The 20,158-nt window shown below is 40.1% G+C and overlaps 2 protein-coding genes across 3 annotated transcripts; both read right to left on the bottom strand.

Moving 5' to 3' along the window:
• Nucleotides 1-1,037: 1,037 nt before the first annotated feature.
• rrm2b (ribonucleotide reductase M2 b) lies at nt 1,038-10,284 on the bottom strand. The gene is made up of 9 exons (XM_072675983.1): nt 10,156-10,284; nt 9,332-9,481; nt 5,118-5,234; nt 4,327-4,460; nt 2,741-2,835; nt 2,489-2,622; nt 2,271-2,375; nt 2,065-2,178; nt 1,038-1,888 (listed from the first exon to the last, which is right to left on the bottom strand). The coding sequence occupies exons 1-9, from the start codon at nt 10,201-10,203 to the stop codon at nt 1,736-1,738; spliced, it is 1,050 nt and encodes a 349-aa protein (XP_072532084.1). The 5' UTR covers nt 10,204-10,284; the 3' UTR covers nt 1,038-1,735.
• A 1,379-nt stretch (nt 10,285-11,663) lies between these two features.
• Nucleotides 11,664-18,259, bottom strand: azin1b (antizyme inhibitor 1b). 2 transcript variants are annotated; one of them, XM_072675981.1, is made up of 12 exons: nt 18,070-18,259; nt 15,979-16,122; nt 15,414-15,586; nt 15,063-15,236; nt 14,771-14,943; nt 14,553-14,681; nt 14,377-14,458; nt 14,215-14,289; nt 13,917-14,082; nt 13,671-13,786; nt 13,363-13,580; nt 11,664-13,178 (listed from the first exon to the last, which is right to left on the bottom strand). In XM_072675981.1, exons 3-12 carry the CDS (start codon nt 15,513-15,515, stop codon nt 13,103-13,105), a joined length of 1,311 nt encoding a protein of 436 aa, XP_072532082.1. In that variant the 5' UTR covers nt 15,516-15,586; nt 15,979-16,122; nt 18,070-18,259; the 3' UTR covers nt 11,664-13,102. The 2 variants fall into 2 exon arrangements, with proteins under 2 accessions (XP_072532082.1, XP_072532083.1); XM_072675982.1 differs by having other exon boundaries at nt 13,671-13,783.
• Nucleotides 18,260-20,158: the final 1,899 nt, after the last annotated feature.

Genomic DNA, 20,158 nt, shown 5'->3' with positions numbered 1-20,158 from the left:
CGCACGGACACGTATGCTTACGAGAGGACGTAGTGCTGACTACTGAAAGCCATTTCCTCGACTTGATAAACTGTTAAATCGATGTTGATTATCATTATCCTGCAGCAGAGGCCATCCTCTTTCATCTTCAGCTTTTTACAGTTTGTGTGATGCTCTACCATGAAAGTGTTCCTCGTACCTCTGGATGCAACACAAGCACAAAGCATGATCAAGCCACACCATGATTAATAAGAGCTGTTCTTTTCATTATATTCTGCATCCTTTTCACTCCAAACATACCTCTGCCAATATATTGTGGCCAATATATTCTATTCTTATTAGTTCAAATCAGTTTCCCCCCCAAAACACACCAGGCTTGATTAGATCATTTGAAAACATCTAATGCTGAATTTTGTGGTGTGGACACATGGAAGGTCTGCTGATGACTCTTTCATGAAGGCAATATTTTTGCAGTTCTTTGCAGTTGCACAGTAGAAGATTGCACCAACACTCCAGATTCTGATAAATCTTTCTGAAGGTTGTTTGCAGTCAATGGTTTTACGTTGCCTGTCTATCGGGCCTTCTAGACCTCAACTTGAACAACAAACTGCCATTTCTTAATTATATTACAAACTGATTAAACAGCTACCTGAAAATGATGTGATATTTTCTTATAGCCTTCTCTTGCTTTGTGAGCATCAATTGCTTTAGTTTCCAGAGTGCTGATTGTTGGAACAAGATTATTAGGAGTAAGTATTTATAAAGCTTTGAAATTTGCATTACTTTGCCTTTCCTAACAGTGGTTGTGGACAAAGGTTGTACATGTTTTAGGCCGTAAGCCTAAAAACAAAAAGTTATCTAAAGGGGTGCTCCTTTCCTTTTTTCACTCTAAAACTGTACAAACACATAGCGATCTTGCTTAAAGTGTTGAAAATCATTCGTTTCATCCATCTTTTATCTGTTGGTTCCATGCAGTTTATGAGGCTACCACTAATCACTATGCTGATGTGAGCAGTGAAGCTGTGCGGTGTGATCAACTTCATAAAGGCGTGACAGGATACACAAGATCAAAGATTTACTATGAAGCAGTGCATAAGATCTTACAACACCATCACAACAGTAACATAAATACAGAAAAATACACAAATAAGCCATGATGTTATTACTGCAACTTCTCCTGTAAAACAAGAAAATTCCACACTGTTAACAGTGTCAACTTAAGTTGAGCAAAATAATAATTTTGAGAGGGTTTCGCAATACAAACCCTTTGATTTGTCAGTTCTGAAGTACATGTGCTATCGAGAACACAGACTGAGGTAGTCGAAACTAATTTCACTTTAAAATATTTACAATAAAAACCAATTATGTACTTTTATTGTACGTATTTAACTGCCTATAACCGTCCCAGTTGCCGTCATGTATCACTGGGCCACCGTACTGACCAATGAGAATACTAATACAGACATTTATGTTTTCCATCATTCATCATCCATCAATCATTTTTCATGGCTGTAGAAGCAGTGCTACAACAGGCTCTCAGTATTTAGAAGTTAGGCTGTGAACACTCACTCCCGTATATCCAAGTCAGTAAATAACCTCTAAGCTGGACGTTAGCTTGCAAAAATGTAAAACTGCAACACAAAAATACATTTACTAAAGTACCATGAATAAACTGCTTTTCTCTGTGAACTGTGAGCTGAATACTTTTACTTCTTCTTCAATTGAGTAAACACTTCTAAGTAAACACTGTACAGGGTTAGAAATCTGCATCAAGAGTGAATTCACAGTCCATTGTGTTTGACATCACTCCAAAGCGTTGGTACTCAGCCACTCGCTTCTCAAAGAAGTTGGTTTTGCCTTCCAGCGAGATGGACTCCATGAAGTCAAAAGGGTTCTCTGCTCGATAAACCTTTTGGTAGAAAAAGACAAAATAGCAACATTAAATGTATTACATCAGGCTTTAAAAAAAGACATCACTCTTGAACAAGAAGAACCTACACCCTGGAGAAACATCCAGACCTGTGATACTGACATGCAACTCACAAAGAACAGTTTAAGCATTGGAAATCAACTAGGTTCACTAACCTTTGGCATTTCTAAGTCTGTTAACAGCCTGTCAGCCACAAACTCAATGTACTGTTTCATTAGAGAGCAGTTAATCCCAATGAGGTCAACCGGTAAAGCCTCAGTCAGAAACTCCTGCAAGAGAAAGCAGTTGTCTTATGGTTATAATGTTCTGACTATATAAAAAATACTGCATAGTAAGAACAGCCTATTTGAATTGCACTGACCTGTTCAATGCTCACTGCCTTAGTGATGATATCCCTCACTCTGTCAGCGGATGGTTTCTTCACCAGGTAACTGTACATAAGGCAGGCGAAATTACAGTGCAAACCCTGAGGGATTATAAAATGACAGTCAGTTAGGAATTCAAGAAAGCATATTATCCATGTTTACTCTGAAAAGCCTTGAAGCTACCTTTAAGAATAAAAACAAAACCTCTATTCACCTCATCCCTGCTGATGAGCTCATTTGAGTACGTAAGCCCAGGCATCAAACCTCTTTTCTTCAACCAGTAGATGGCAGCAAATGACCCTGAGAAAAAGATGCCTTCAACCGCTGCAAACGCTATCAATCTCTCCCCTGTGAACATCAGAGGAACTGAAGTTATACCTCACAAAAATATTAAGTATAAGTAGAACACAATTATCACTATTTTATTCACAACCTTCTAAGAAGTAAAAATAGATTTGCAACTTGCCAAAAGTAGAGTTTGTATCAGAGATCCACTGTAGAGCCCAGTCTGCTTTTCTTTTCACACAAGGCATGGTCTCGATGGCATTAAACAAATAGTCTCTGGAAAACAAAATGAGTGGTGAGGAAATCAATAGATTGATAAAATGGTCATTGAATCGTCAGGTAACTTTTCAAATAGATTCTGCTCTGTCCCCAACCAAATCAGCCAATAGCTGATCAACTCCTAGCTAATATACATGAACGCTTGTGAAAGAATGGGCCCCACACAGACCCCTAGACCCACCTACAGTAGGAACTCCGCGCTAAACAATTGCTATTTGGAAATGATCAGTGCATCCACATCATGGTTCCTGATATAAATTATGTGCCAAAAGTGTATTACAAACTTCAAATAGAACCGTTTAAGCAATCATTTTGTTTGTGCTTTATTTATACAGTATATACACACACTCACACACACACACACAGTATATTAACATAGTAGTAGTAGTAGTAGCACTTGATCTCTGGCCTATTCTTGGTCAGGGATCATGGATAAACTACAGCACGCTACTGATGCACTAAGAAACAGATAATCCACCAAACCACAAGACATAAGCTACTATAGCGTTGTTGTTGCACAAAAACATTCTATCTCTATTTTTTATTTATTTATATATTTTAAACATAATTTGAATATGTCAGTTATCATTATCATGATGAATAGACCAATAGGAATGCTCCAAAATAACTTGGAATAAAATTTTTTTCTTTTTATTATTTAACTTTCAAAGTTAAGAAGATTTTTGTCCCTCTACTGTAAAGCTGGCATTTTGGGGATGTGAGTTTTTTAAGTGACACTGAAGATACACTAATTGTCTTCTTTAAGGTTGGCCTAAACCGCATTTGACAGGCCTCAAATACTTGTTAGGGTTTCCAAAATGCAAAACTAGTTATTCTCAAAACCACCCTTAAAACAACACACGTTCATTACTGCAGTTCAAAAAACATCCTCCAGGCAGCAAGAGTGTATTAATAGTGTATATTGGTGATGGTGAAAATGAACTGAAATCAGATACAAAAATGTTGACTGTCGGATGCTGATATATATCAGCTTGTATAAGACAATAAGCTCTTCTTGTATAAGGAACAAACATATGATTCATCACAACTGTCGTCCCTTCTTGTTATACCCTGCATCTTATCCCCAATTTTGCACTAAGCATTTTTCTTATTGTACAATCATTTAAAGTGCTCAACACTGGTGATTTCTAAGACATTTTATTATATGAGCTTTAGTAGCCTTGTGGGAAGTGGTGCAGTCTTTTGCTGATAATTTATTGTAGTTTAGGCTACAACTTTTGTGATTTAAAAAAAATATGGACCTTCTAAATTCTATGCAGAAGCCTTCTAGCCTTCTTTTATTCTGTGTTCATGCGTTCACTATCATGCTTACTTACAAAACCACATTAGAAAAAAACAGTTAGTGTAAATGAGTGTTCAACTGAAAAGTGCTGCACCTGCCACCTGCATTTAAATACTGACTACACAGCAACAACTGCAAATTGGACCCACGCTGACTACTCCCTGACCCTAGTGTTGTTCCCTCACCTCTCCTTTAAGTCCTTGATGTAGGTGTTGATCAGCATGCTATACATCTCTGAGTGCACATTTTCTATGAGGATTTGGAAGCCATAGAAAGAGCGAGCCTCTGGAAGCTGAACCTCCTGACTGAACCTCTGCACCTGCAGGTGGGTCAGACAAGAAAACAGGTCAAAACAGTAACATATTGGGCAAATGGTATATCAGTGACATATCATTGTTAATTATTCTGCTAAATGGTTACACTCATAAATAAAGGATTCTTTGGTTTAATCATTCCATACATTTCCATTCACATTTCATTCATAAAGTAAAGTTAGCATATACATACTTTAAAAAAAGTCTGAACTTACATTTTATAAAATTATGTATGACATTATAACAGCTAATATAAACTATATACACTATATGTCCAAATGTTTGTGGACACCCCTTCTAATGAATGCATTCAGCTACGTTAAGTTGCATCCATTGATTTCTCTGCATTGAAGTTGCACACACACAGCTCTCTTCCCTGTATAGAAGTACTGCCAATAGAATGGACTCTCTGGACCAGATAAACTTATTGGCCCCATGCCTAATGCCAGGCATGGACTAGAGGGAAATAAAGCCCACCATTATTGAGCTGTGGAGCAGCGGGACTGTGTTCTCTGGAATGACGGTGTTCCATCCAATACTTTTGGGATAAGTTGGGGATGAGGTGGGGTGGTGATCACCCAGCATCCTGACACCACTAATGCTCTGAGTAATACTTCATAAATAAACTAAAAGCAAATACTAAAGGTCTTTAATAAGCTCACCAGGTTCTCGTTGACAATACCATCACTTGCCGCAAAGAAAGCCAAGACATGTGATATAAAGTGTCTCTCATCGGGCTTCAGTTTCTCCCAGTGAGCCAGATCCTTTGATAAATCCACCTGCACAAACCAACACAAATAATCAACAACTGCCTCCATACAAAACAAATGCATTCTCATCACTTGTTTAGCACAAAGACTTCAGCCTGAAAAGGACAGAGACCTTGAGATTTGAAATGACTCTGATGGCGGGCAATATGACAAAAATATAACATCATAAAATTAAGACAATTATACTGTATACAATTTGCATCAATCCATCATACTACCATAGGCTTATTGTTATTGTACATACACAACTGCCCTGAATTGAACCTGGCTCAAAAACTGCTTTGCTTTGGGGATAAGCTTCTCTCGATAAGCGGTCTTAGAAGAGACATCATTACATTTTTATGTACAGGCCACTACAGAACATGGTCAGTCCTAACTGTTAAACTGTGCTCAAGTGTTTTCATAGCTAAAGATTAAACAAATCATTGTGTATTATGTAAGTACAATGTTGTGTAAGCAAAGGAATGGTACTGAGGGAGTACTAGGGGTGTAGGAAAACACTGACATAAATTGTTTTGGAACTTTTTAGGGGAAAACCTCCCTGATGTTTTATGACACTAACTTGACAGAACATCACATAAACAACAGTCTCTTTTTTATGCTGAGCAGCCTGCTTTCCCACAGGAGGCCTTATTAAACCATGCAGAAGATCAGAAGATGTCACTATGGTTTAGTAAACATCAAGGGTTTTTCAAGTTTCCCAATACACAGCTGGTCAACCTTAGCAAATAAACACAGATTTTGGGAACTGAAAAGATGTTAGAACGTATTCTCAGTACAGTAAAACTGCTGTACTGCAATGTTAATACATGCTTATACAGTGGATTCAGAAACGATCCGGGACCCTTTTCATTGTGCCATTTGTATCACACACTTGGGTCTATAAGGGCCCTCAGCATTGTCAGTACAAAACTAAGCTATGCAGTCCAAGAAACTGTCTGGATTGTGGCAGTGCATAGAGCAGGGCAGGGATATTAAACAATATCTAAGGCTTTGATTGTTCCCAGGTCAACAGTGGCCTCAATAACTCCTAAATGGAAGACTGTCACAACCTTCAACAGTCCTAGAATAGGCTGTCTGCAAGAAGGCTTCTTCTGGCATGAGGACAAGAAGTAAAGGTAAGTAAGAACCCAACAATAACTTCAAAAGGGAAACTATCTTTGCAGCACTCCATTAATCCGGCCTTTACTGCAGAGTGCCAAGACTGATCCACTCTTGAGTAAAAGGTACAACCTGGCAACATGTGGAAAAATCATCTCTGGTCTGTTGAGACGAAAATTTGACTCTTCGGGCAGAACAGCAAGCACTACGTCTGGTGAAAAACAAGAACTGCACATCGCCTGGCTAAAACCATCCCTATGATGAAACAAGGTGGTGGCAGCATCATACAGGTGCTCGACTGCAGGGACAGGGAGACTGGTAACAACTAAAGAATGGATAAATGAAGGCAAATACAGGAATTACTCCAGAGCAATCGCAATCTGTTATGGGAAAGGGATGAACTGGGATGACAGTTCACCTTTCAACACGACAGTGACCTGGAACATACAGCCAAAACAACACTGTGGCTTCAGGGCAAGTTTCTGAATGTCCTTGAGTGGCCCAGCCAAAGCCCTGATGTAAACCCCATCGAACATCTGTGGAGAGACCTGGAGATGACATTTCACAGATGCTCGCCCTCAAATCTGACAGAGCTTGAGAAGATCAACCATGAGAAATGGAATAAAATGCCCAAATCCAAGAGTGCAAAGATTGGATATGTCCAATATATGTCCTATATAAAACCTATTTTCACTATTATGGGTGTTTAAGTGTAGAATGATGAGTAAAACTTTTTCAATTAAATTCACAACACAATAAAATGTGAAACAAGTACAAGGGGTCTGAATACTGTCCGCTGGGTATGGTCCAGGTAATCTGCATTACTAAGTTTCTGTTTAAAAGAGCCTATAAAGCACTCACAAAATGTCAGTCAGTCCCCTGCTCAAATTCTGACCAACTTAAACCCTCCATTTTTGTGCCTGCTCCAAAAAAGCCTCCAAGATTCAACCCTGTCTTGGTTTTGACAAAACAATGAACTCCTAATCCTCTAAGCCTCTTGTAGAGCCATTACGCCTCACTTACACCTACAATGTGTGTATACAGTGCAAACAGGCCAGTGTATCATAAACATAGACCTTCAATTCATGCTACAAGGAATGGCCTCAGGGGGCATCTTTTCTTTAACATCATCGAACCATTTTTCTCGTGCACTAATATTCAGCTCACTTCAGGGCAGAGTATTTGTGTTCAGTGATAAGTAAAACAGCTCATGTTGGCCCACACTAACTGGGAATGCTAAAACAGGGTGGACAGTCCTGGAGGCCAGATTCCTTTTCTCGCTCAAGCACATCTGGTTCAACTCACCTATTAATTGCCAGGTTAAGTACAGATGTACCTGCTTAGCCACATAAATCACAAGAGGATCGCTGACCAATGACGGTCTTACCTACAGAAACTGGGGGAGGAGCCAACACTTTAAAAGAAGGAGCCAAGCTGGTTGCTAGAGAATGGACTGCTGTCATTTTTATTTTATTTTATTAAATAAACTATATAGATGATATGAACTGGTTGTGTTGGGACTATGTCACTCTGGAAATTTTATGTGTTTCCGAGCTTTGTTTTGGGTGTTTTACCTGTGGCTCTTAACTTCTATAGATTAGTTCTTGTTGAAGTGGACTTGGTGTGGGTAACTTCATGCCAGTTCTTGCCAAACCTGCATTACAGGGGATTATCGCTTGTGTTTCTGTGCTTTGATAATTTGTCAGTACTCTCCCAACTGATGTCCTGTCTTGTGTTGGGGTGTTGTTTGGTAAACTTTGCCAGCACACTCTCCCTTAAGAGGTGTGTGCCACCTGGGATTTTAATGTGAAGTGCATTCCTACACTTGACATGTAGGGCTCTGTTTTGCCTTAGGCTAGAGAGTGAGTGCCACCCATATTTCATTATTATCTAAGTTCAGAGCGGCCTGTTTTTTTACATATCTTTGTAGTAAAGTACATTTTGAGTGTAGTGTGTGTTTGGTTTCAAACTTTATTAAATAGCACTTTAGATTAAAGGTGGGGCTGTAGGTCATTTTTAATATTGACTTCAACTCTTGATTACAAATCTTTGATGGTGGCATTTCAACAAATGTTTGTAATGAAGAAACCTAAACATATGTACACCTTCCACTTCAGGAAATGCCTGTGTTTCTGAATGCCTGTGGTTTGAAAAATTTGCATCCTGTGGCAAAATCACTTTTAAGGTGTGTCAAGCAGCTACATACCACAGATTCGTCCACTAATTAAACTGTCCTTGGAGCACTTTGGTAAGTACTAACTGGGAACATACTGGAAACTTCAAGTCCTGCATGATGCTTTCTGAGATGCTCTGATCCAGTTGTCTAACCATTACAATATGGCCCTTGACAGTCACTCAGATTTTTGCAACAGCTTTTTTCTTTCGTCCAGCACATCTTCGTCCAGAACTGCCTGTTCACTTGCTGCTTAATACTCAGCCATTGTAATGAGAAACAACTGTTTATTTTTAGGTTGTTTTTGAGTTTATTATTATTATTATTATTATTATATTTCATATTTTATTTCCCCTGTGGCTCTCAGCTACATTAAAAACAAGAACCCACCCCCTGGCCCAGTCAGTATTCACTATCAGTCACAGAAAATCCAATACCTGTCTCATTATCTCCTCTCGCCATTTGTTCTGACCAAGAAACTCCTATAAATGCTGATGCAATGAGGCAAAAGCACAAAAGAGCAGCTCCTGTCTCTCTGACCTTATTGTGGGTGTTAGAGACATTGCACCAGTGTAGTAAATCAAGACTGCCACGTTTTAAACAGTGCAAAATATGAGTAAATCTGCCTCTGAAAGTGAAGATGTTCAATCGTTCACTGTATTGACAGGTATCTTGTTTTTGACACACACACACACACACACACACACAGCCTAAGACCAGACTGAAATCAGAACACTTGGGATGGCTCGTGTTGTTGCCTTGTACTGTCAATGTTGTCAGGTGTGCATTTACTGAGTAATGTAGAAAAAAATCTAATTAAGCTCATACTTACCTCTTCTACTGTCCAGAAAGAGGCCTGGGCCTGTTTGTACATTCTCCAGATGTCTGGGTACTGGATGGGAAAGATGACAAATCGTCTTCTGTTTTCTCTGAGAAGCGGCTCGTCTTCAGTGCTCTGTGGATCCACATCTTTGTGGCCATTCTGACAAACAAAACATTTAATAAAAAATATTTTATTCTTTCTCTCTGTTTCTACAGAAATGTTTAAATATTTTAAATCTATATTGTTACATAATAAATCTACTTTTTTATTTTAATAAACCTAAATGTACGTCTGTATTTAAGCAGGTGTGGAGGGAGCAGCAGGGGGCGCCAGTTCAGCAGCGCGACGGTTTTCTTTGCCAGTGAAATTAAATGGACGGGACTGTGGTAATTCAGTGCTAGTTTACATAATTCTTTATTTAAAGGTTTAAAAGTCCTAAAACTAACCCTGGACAACCACAAAACGCTTAAACAAGGCACTTTATTATTTGCCCTACGCATTAAGTCAGTACCCCGGCAGTATCTAACTGACTGATCTATATATTTACTCCCTCTGAGCTCACATTAACACTACACAACTGCGTGTGCCAGCTAGCCATCACGACACAGGACTCATCCAGACAGACTGCTGTTCACACACTGTAATTACATGTGTGTTATATGACTATAAACGTTGTATAACAACCCCTGGGATGTGTGGCGTCTTCATCCGGCACTTTCTTTGTTATGAAAGGTCGCAGAACAGCGAGAGGCTGTGACTTTGCCAGCAGGAGACTAACATTAGCTATTTTAACACAGTCCACATAATAAACAGCGGCAGCCTGGGTTTCCTACCTGATATTGCTTGTCGTCCGTCCACATATTTGTTCCATTGGTGTCCATTAGAGATGCACCGCTAAGCCAGTGTTACTGCCGTGCCTGTCATCGGAGGCGAGTGAGTGGAAACACGCTGTGGCAGCAGCGGGCAGAGCTCTCAGCAGGGCGCCTCCTCTGGCCTTACAGGGAATGACAGGCGTATATTAGCTTACCAGAAAACTACGGAGTCAGTAAAAGTAAGGAGGCTCTGTCAGTTTAATAAATCAGTCTAATAAACTGTTTAATAAATTGTTCCCTGAATTTAATAGCTAAATTGTTCGCACAGTTTATGTAAATTGTCCCCTCCTCTAAACTGAGGGAACGACTTATTAAATCGAGGGAACCTATTTCTTTATTATTTAATTTAATTAAATAATATATATTTTTTTCTAATTGAGAGAATAATTTCTTAAATCGATAGAAGGTTTTAAATTTAGGGAATTATTTATTAAATGGGGGAGATTTGTTTTATTAAACATTTTAAATTGAGGGAATGATTTATTAAATCGAGGGAAGTTTTTTTAATTGAGGGAATGATTTATTAAATCGAGGGAAGTTTTTTAATTGAGGGAATGATTTATTAAATCGAGGGAAGTTTTTTTAATTGAGGGAATGATTTATTAAATTGAGGCAATTTTCTTTTTAATTAAGCGAATGATTTATTAAATAAGGAAACGTTTTAAGTTTCTTCTACCTTTGATACTTTAGAGTCTCCGTAAAAAACTGACAGGAACTTTTCAGAAATAAAGCGATGTAAAACGAATGAATTCTGTTATTTGTGAATTTTCTCAGTTGTTCTAATGAACAAGATTACATTTTTTGATCAAATGTGAAACAATACCGATGTCCAGAAATAAAGCATTTTATATTTTATTGCCTACGTTGTGTTTTGCAGGGCGCAACTATTGGGACAGTTGTCTGGGTTTGAATGATTATTGAGTAAACACACGTGGCAGAGCTGACTCCCATTCTTGGTCTTGGCCTTTGACCCAAATGAGGCTGACTGAGAAAAACTACAATTAAAAGAGGAATCTTATCTGCTGCTGAAATCCTCCTCCAAAGTGCAACTACAATCTACTGTTTACAGGATTGATTTATGAATTAGTTATAGCCTATACCTCACACTCTTATCTGTGGAAGTAGAAAAACAGAAGGGCCAGAGCGCAGACGGGTGCAGAAATTGGGAGTCCAGAGGTCTGGCTCGCCTGCTAAGAGGAGAAATTTGATGGATAGATGTATTGAATTGATGGGCAGAAAAACGGAGGCTCCCCAATTCAACTATGAATGAGTTTACTGGAGGAATTGCTAAGATCCTCAGTCAGTGAAAGAAGGTACAGGCTTACTCTACTTAGATTTACTTTCATGACAAATACAGCAACTATAGTCATATTCAATAGATATTCATTATGGCTGTTCATCTTTACTCGTCATGCCCCAGTGTGGCTAAGGTAAACCTTTAGAACAAATAAAGAGACATTAATAACTCATTATTTCAGTCAAAGAAGTGTATTAAGTTAATATTTTTCATTACAACACAATATTACAGTCAAAAACAGGCTATGGTCCATTAGTGCCTCAGACAAAAATATTTTACATTACATCGCTAAAGGGTGTGATTTCATTAACTGGGGTGGAGATATAAATTTTCAAATCAAAAGACATTGAACAAAGCCTTTTTGGAAGGTAAACAGCACAAGAAGATATGATCAAATGTTTCATTGTTGCTAAATTACAAAATAACCCTCATCTGGCACTCTTCCATCCAAAACAGAGTATGTTGGTCTTCCATCTGCTGCTGGTCCCAAAGTGTTCTTTCTTCTGAGAAAATGGTGCAAGCACAGCCTGGGCTCATACTACATAAACATCTGACAGTGTTGGACTAGACGCTTTCGATTCTTTTCACCATGCCATCATCTCTCAGTCTTTGTTGTGGACCCAAAAGCCATTCGTTCAGGTATATCAGTGTTACTTCCAATGAAAGATATGATCAAATCTTTAGAACAACTATTTATGGTTAAGCCTGAGAGAAGCTGTCAGAGATCAATAGCATGAATCTTGCAGCATTTATGGTGACTGTTATTGGTAGTTTGAGCACACTGCCTCAGGCACTTGCACATTTAGCTTGAAGTCACCTTCCCCAGTCCCAGTTCTAAGAGATTCCTTTAAAGTCAGGCCTACGTCCTTGGTATTTGTACAATCTACAGGTGTGACCCTACTGTTTGTGTTCTAAGAGCCTTTTTCAGGTCACAAAAGTCAATCGGTCATTCACAGTACACATAGCCAAAGGACAGCATGAAATACACATCAATACTGGGAAATACTGCCACAATCCATGTACTGAGGACACAACCAAAGGTGTACTCCACAGCTCTATGAACCCATGGTCGACAAAGATGGAGAAGCTTTGATATAACAAATCAATATCAAAATTTCCACGGTGTCAATCTACATAAAGGGCCATAACACATCTGATTTTATACTCTAAACTCATTAAAATCACATCTGATTTTAATATAGACAAGTGCATAATGGTGCAACAGACAACTCATTTACAAGACTGTCAGCAGGTAATCAATATATAATTAAATTAATCGAACACTTATGTAAACGATTTTTGATTAAGAAACCCAATGATTGGATTCCATCTCCACAGTCATCCATTTTGTTGCATATGTTGATACTTAATATGGGGCTCCTGGACTCATTTCTCTGGTGGTCAAGGAAAATAAGCATTTCAAATCAGTAAATTGTGAGAAACCTAGATAAGGACATTTATTTTGTGATCCCAATGCCACTGTTCTTGTTCCTTTTCTAGTGGCTAAGCATTGTTGTCCCCACCCATAGCTGTTGGAATGTTCACTATGCAGGCCGTGAGACTTGACTTGAAACGCACAGGGTAGGGGTCAGCATCAGATTGTTTCCCCAACTACAAGCCATACTGGACTAAGGAGAAATTCTTCATGGTGTTGTCAAGAGAGATTCCAGCCTCCTGCATCTCAAACCTGAAAGACAGACAATACATGTATTTATGAATGTGAGAATATAGGGTTCACGCTTAATTAATACCCAGACAAAAGCAAGACATTTTCATTCATTTGATGATGCATTTATGTGCATTTTTAAAATGATAAATTCACCAACAGGAACAAAATAAAGTGTATAAATATCCAATTTGTTTCTAATTACCAGTCATCTGTAGAAATGGTGTAATACACAGGTGGCCTGTCTGAGTTATTGATGGCTGCGGACTCCTCCTGACCACTGGCCCCCATATTATTGAAGATCAGCCAATCTCCCACAGTGAGCTCAGGGAGAAGGCAGTGCTCCACCACCTGGTCTAATGCGTCACAGGAGGGACCCCACAAGCTGCTGGGAAACACTGGCTCATCTGCTGTAAGTGACATCTGAAAAACAAAACAATGGAACTCAAGTGACCAGACCCAAAAATAAAAGCAACTGGCATGTGAGTAGTTTTGCCCATGTGGGTTCTATACCTTGTGTACTGTAGGGGATGGAATGGTGTTTCCTAACAGCTTGCCCACAAATGATCCATAGACACCATCATTTAAATAGTACAAAAAATCTGGCTCATCGTTTGGAGTCAACTCTGCTGTGGACACAAAAGAAACACAAGAACTTAAAACGAGAAAAGACCCATGTTAGAAAAGACCTAAGACCATGTCCTATGTTATGTAGTACCACAGGTGTGTGCAGTGTGTAGTGAGAGAGACTGCACTCACCTTTAGATTCAACATGAAGATTGCTCACTGCCACTTTCTTTCCAATGACATTTACCGCCAGGGTGAAAGAGGAAGACACGTAAAAAGTTCCTGGCTCAGCAATGACGCGCACTCCAGACATAACAGGGAAATAGGCCTCCAGCAGAGGTCTAATAGCAGCATGGATCTGATCATGAGAAAAAGAAACCATTTTATTACTAAAATGGGAAGAAGCAGAATAGTAAATTTTCTATTCAAAATAAAAAATAAAATAAAACAAGCAACGGATGATATGTAAGGATCTCAAAGTTTGGGGTACCTGTTTCAACTGAAACTCAGAGCCACTGAATCCACCGCCAATATCCAGAATTTCAATGTTAAACCCAAGCTCCTCCTGTGGAAGAACAATTGGGAATAAATTAGTCAATTTAAAAGTAAATGTTTTAAATCATGATTCTTTTGATACTACATATCCACTCACCCCCATATCAAATACACAGCGGGCATCGGACAGCGCATGGGCATAAACCTGGGGGTCTTTGCATGATGTTGGTACCTGAAACCTGTAAGATTACAAAGACAAGGCAGTTTAAGTGATGCTCTGGGAAGTCACAATGCTCATCACAGAGGTCATGGTCACTAAAAAAAACAACTTACATAACTCCAACCACATCCACACCCAGCTCCTTAGCAGTTTCCATAAGGTGCCTACAGCTCTTTAGGGAGCACCCAAATGCCATGCTGGCCTCTTCTGCTTGAGCATCAGTGGACAGCTGCAGGAGCAGCCTGGAAGGAGAGATAGAGTTTAAAAGTTGATTGTAATAAAAAATAAGGATAAAAATATAAAGCTTGTTTACAGTTAACCAGAAACTGACCTGGCATTTGGATGAGCCCGGGCAATTTTGCAAAGCTCTGCTTCATTGTCACACACCAGGTAGTTGATGCCATTCTTGGCAGCATGTTTGATGTGGGAGAGCTGCTTGCAAACACCAGCCAGGATAATGTTCTCTGGGGGGACGTCATGGTTAAGTACAAGGGAGATTTCAGCCTGAAAATGTTTGGTGGGAACAAAAATCATCAGAAAAAGAAACACCATGTTTTTCAAAGTACAAAATAAAATAATTTAAATTGCTACTTCTCAGATCATGCAAATAAGCAATGCATCACCTTATTTGCACAGACAAAACCAACTCCCAGAGCCGCCAGAACCTCAATGACTGCAGGGCTGCTGTTACATTTGACTGGGTAAAAGGGTCGGACCATGGGCAGCGTGCTCTGCCAAAGAACATGCTGCTGCATCAAGGCCCCAAGGTTGGCCACAACAAATGCATTCTTTTCAGCCTGAGGACAAGACAGAGGACAGAGAGTGATCTACCACCAATATCAATTAATGGAAAAATATGACCTGCACCCTGCTCCATCTATTCAAACTGAGCAGTCTTTCATAGTTCCACTTGACTCAGCGGTGCGTGTATGCCAGGCTTTTATTAAAACAGAATAATACATGGCTGCACTCACCAGAGCTTGTTCATAAATGTGGTTGTCAATGACATCTTCAAGGGTTGTTCCTCCGTCAAGCAGCTCAACAATGTAGTTTGGTTCATCAGTAAATCCTTTCATCTCAACCGTAGTCCGCAGATCCGACAATCATAAAGAGAGTTTATTTTGGGGTCCGGTAAATATGCAACAAACTGCAAAGAGAGAGCACAACATGTGTTTATACAACACTAATAAACTGTACAGACATGCAACAGACACGTACAGACATGTATAGCCGGTAGACATGTATATAAGAACAGTCAGACATTTTCCAGACGCTGGCAGTTTGCAGGCATACTGATTTAGGTCAATATTTAGCGGATGTCTAACTGTGCACTTTGGCTCTCAACTGTTCATAGTCTAAACCTACAAGCTAATAAGGCCAAAGAATGCCAAGAATGATTGAACACGTCTACTTCAGCTATGCTTTTAAAATTATTTCTTACATGACTGGCTCTATCAGTCTACAGGCTGCTGTATTACATGAATCTATAACGTATGCCTAAGCATGAAGATATTAATAGTTGGGGACCGGACCACTCACATGGACAAGCTGGGAGATGGACCTCTCCCGCTATCAACTAGGATCCCAAGGTGGCTCGGCGTTGAAGTCGAACTGCTCGCGGTAGAGCGCCTCCCCTAGGCCTTCTGGGTACCTCTTATACACTTGCACAGAAAGAGGGGAGCCCTGTCAGGACAAAAAAGAGTAGATGATTGAGATTGCAGATAACTAAACAGTCTAAATCATTGAGAATGTAGCTTATAAAACAACAACAACAAAACAATCCTGAACTGTAAGTAAAGTAACATCCCTGCAAACTGTGTAACAAATCCTAAATGTGGTAATAAGGGTAATAAGGGTTGGTTTACAGTAGTCTCACCGGTTTTGGGCATCGGCACAAAACCCAAAACCATTTGTCTTCCCTTGACGCCATTTGTCCAGACAAAAAACAACCACAAACCAAGCTGTTGGGTAGCATTCAAACATTGTATATGATAAAGATTGTGGGTAAAGCATGCAAATCAGTGGATTTGCATGGACTTATAGAATTAATATATATTTGGTCACTGTTTTTTTTTTTTTTGTCGTCCTGAGTTTGGGGTGGGGGGGGTTGTGCAACATTTGGTACCTATTTTTGTCTCTCCTAAGAAGGAGAAACCAGACCTATTGTAGATGTGAAATGGACTCCACCGAGACCAGAGTTCTGCCAAATACAGCGCAAGAATTGTTGCAAATTGTGATATAGGAGCAGTGATGACATGGATATCGGGCGTCTGAACATGAGACCCAAGACCAAGATGATCAGATGTACAAATGAGTTCAGGAACAAACTGACTAACCCTCACAACCCAGACCTAAATCACAAGCTCATTAAAGAAAGATCTTAGTAGTGGGAAGACGCTGTCAGTCTGAACAAGTTAATTACACAGAATATAGATATAAGTCTCAAGAGTCTTAAACTCTGATTGTAAATAAATAAATAAATATATATATATTAAAAAAAAGATCTGTAATAATGCTACTATAAGACTTTTACTCTCTATCCTTACAGTACACTCCCAATACTATATGCCTGCTGTAGCACTGCACAGTCCACAAAAAGTGTCACCTTCAGAAATATCCTTGTAGTAGGGTGGTGTAATGTAGTGGGTAACAACACTGTAACAACACCACCCTCCCTCTGGCAGAGAGAAGTTTGCATCCCAGACTAGGCAGGCGCAACACCCTACACTAATAAGAGTCACTGGGCAAAGCTCTTAACTCCACATTTGCCTGCCTGGGTAACATGATTTCAATGTCAGCCGGTCTGGATGAGAGATGTACATACATGTAAAAGTAATGTAAATGTTGGGAGTGTGGATTTATTATTTGATTCATATGGAAATAGCTGTACAAATGCCTGGAGTGTCACTACAGTAACTTTTGACAGGGGGACATTTGGGTAACGACAGCAGATTTCTCTTTAGAGAATAAACCTGTGTTAGCTGTTAATCCTTAAGAAGAAAAACTAACTGGCCATCCTGTCTGATTAAAGTATGCACTAGTAAACGTTTTCCTGGCATAATAAAGAGTTGCGCAACCAGCGAGAACATGGTGTGTAAGTTCATGGTGTTTCACCAACGCGCTGACGTAGGACTTCAGCCTGTCACGGGTCCCCACAAATCCGCCCGCAAAACACACAACTTCTTAAAAGCAGCCGGATCATTTAGCTAGCGAAGCATCCCCCGATCCTAACAGAAGGTAAAAAGTCAGATATCCCCCCTTCCTCTTTTTACCATCGTCCTCTAAAACCTCCGCTCCCTACACGCCAAGTTAACCATAATACATGTCACAAGCTCCCGGATTTAGCTACCCGAATGAATCAACGGCCAAACGTCCTCAACGTGCATGTGTCACTTTCACCCACACCCAACAACCTTCAAGCCCTACAAACACATTACCGTGGTTTATGTCTAAAATCTACCACCACGAACCCCTTCTAGAGCCGTCCTAAACACCCCAACAAGCAAAGGTCTCTATCAGCGAGGGACGACAACAGCAGCAGGCGCCGCCGCCATGTTGTACGGCTGCTCGTTCCCTCAAGAAGCTCAACATTGGCGGGATGGAGTCCGCCACAGAAACCCCCGTACTTACGTGAGATAACGGCCTGAAAGATTTGGAAAATCGTCTTCTCTTTTTCGGCGGAATTTTTAAAGAGTGGTGGGGACACTGGTACAAGAAAGAAAGGAGGCTGTTGTTGCCATATGCCTGGGTAACGGGAGCTGGAGAACACGCTAGCTTCCAGTGCTCAGGACTCGGGTAAAGAAGAAATGGCAGCTCAGCCGAGAAGATCAATGAGGGAGCGGAGAGTCTGAGGGTGTGGGCGGGGCTAGCATACGAAACAGCCAATGAGCTTTCAGATTCAAGAGGCAGTAACGATATAAACACCAAAAGAACCAATAAGGACGGGCTCCAGTAACGTTACACTATGGGAGACTGTTACAACACCGTAAGAGCAGTAACCAGTGTAAAGACTGGCCTCCAATATACAGTCTGTGGTGGCGATGGTATAATTGGGTCCAACAGGCCCAATAGGTCCACCCATAAATACTATATACATTATATATTGCCAAAAATATACATAAGTGTACATATCAGAGAATTTCTACAGATTTGTATATTCTGTATTTTGTGTATATTTTGTATTTATTTAATATAATTTTTAATAGAACTTTATTTATAATAATATGTTTAGTATGTATATAGTTTTATCCTCCTGTAGAGCATCAACCTGAGCCTCAGCACAAGCATTTCAATGCATAAATGTCCTGACATGTTGTGCAAATGACAAATAAACTTGAAACTTGAACTTGAAGTATTCACTCCCGCATCCAAATCATTGAATTCAGGTGTTGCAATCAATTCCATGGCCTCAGGTGTATGAAACCAAGCACCTAGGCATGCAGACTGAAAGAACGGGTCGCTCAGTGAATTCCAGCGTGGTACCGTGATAGGATGCCACCTGTGCAACAGTCCAGTCATGAAATTTCCTCGCAACTAAATATTCCACAGTCGACTGTCAGTGGTATTATAACAAAGTGGGAGCGACTGGGAATGACAACAACTCAGCCACAAAGTGGTAGGACATGTAAAATTACAAAGCGGGGTCAGCGGAAGCTTGTTTCCATGGACGAGCAGCTGCATCCAAGCCTGACATCACCAAGCGCAATGCAAAGCGTCGGATGCGGTGGTGTACAGCAGGCCGCCACTGGACTCTAGAGCGGTGGAGATCACGCTTCTCTGTATGGCAAGTCCTTGTTCGGATGATAGACGAGTCTGGGTTTGGCGGTTGCCAGGAGTACAGTACTAGTCTGACTGCACTGTGCCAAGTGTAAAGTTTGGTGGAGGGGGGATTATGGTGTGGGGTTGTTTTTCATTAGTTGGGTTCAGCCTCTTAGTTCCAGTGAAAGGAACTCTTAATGCTTCAGCATACCAAGAGAACAGTTTGGGGATGGCCCCTTCCTGTTCCAACATGACTGCGCACCAATGCACAAAGCAAGGTCCATAAAGACATGGATAGGCGAGTTTGGTGTAGACCTCCTGACCTCAACACCTTTGGGATTAATTAGAGGGGAGACAGGAGACGTGAGCCAGGCCTTCTCATCCAACATCAGTGTCTGACCTCACAAATGCACTTCTGCACTTCACTTGACACTTGTGTTACTCTTAAAGCAGCCGGCACAACAACCGACACACCCTAAAGCAGCCGGCACACCAACCAGCACATCTCACAGTAGGTGGCACACCAACTGGCACATTGAGAGCATTCTTTTAAAATAGAGAAAGATGAGTCTGGTAACAGGATAGAAAGTTCATGATCCCTGGTAACAGGATAGAAAAAGGAGTATAGCAGGTCACCAACAAAGAAATCTGAAAATATTGTGTTTTTTAAAACTGGAATGCTGGTCAACCTAATTTACATATGGTTGCTGTCATGGAACAAAAACATAGTATCTTCAAAACAGCAACTAAATGTGATTGCAAAGCAAGACATTTTGGAGCACTTCTATTGGTCCATTCATCACAAAGTTCAACTTACAACTGTCAGATTCAGAATCAGTCAGTGGAAAGCGGAAAACAGCAAGAATTGAGACATACATTTTAAATATGATATTTATACACAGGGTTGAGTTGCACTTAGTTTTAAAGTTTTAAAACATCAAACAATCTCCCGTTTTTAGCT

The sequence above is a fragment of the Salminus brasiliensis genome, chromosome 3 (genome assembly GCF_030463535.1).
Source record: "Salminus brasiliensis chromosome 3, fSalBra1.hap2, whole genome shotgun sequence".
NCBI lineage: Eukaryota > Metazoa > Chordata > Actinopteri > Characiformes > Bryconidae > Salminus > Salminus brasiliensis.
Note: the sequence above shows the minus strand (reverse complement) of the source record. Positions and strands in the feature narration are given on the sequence as shown.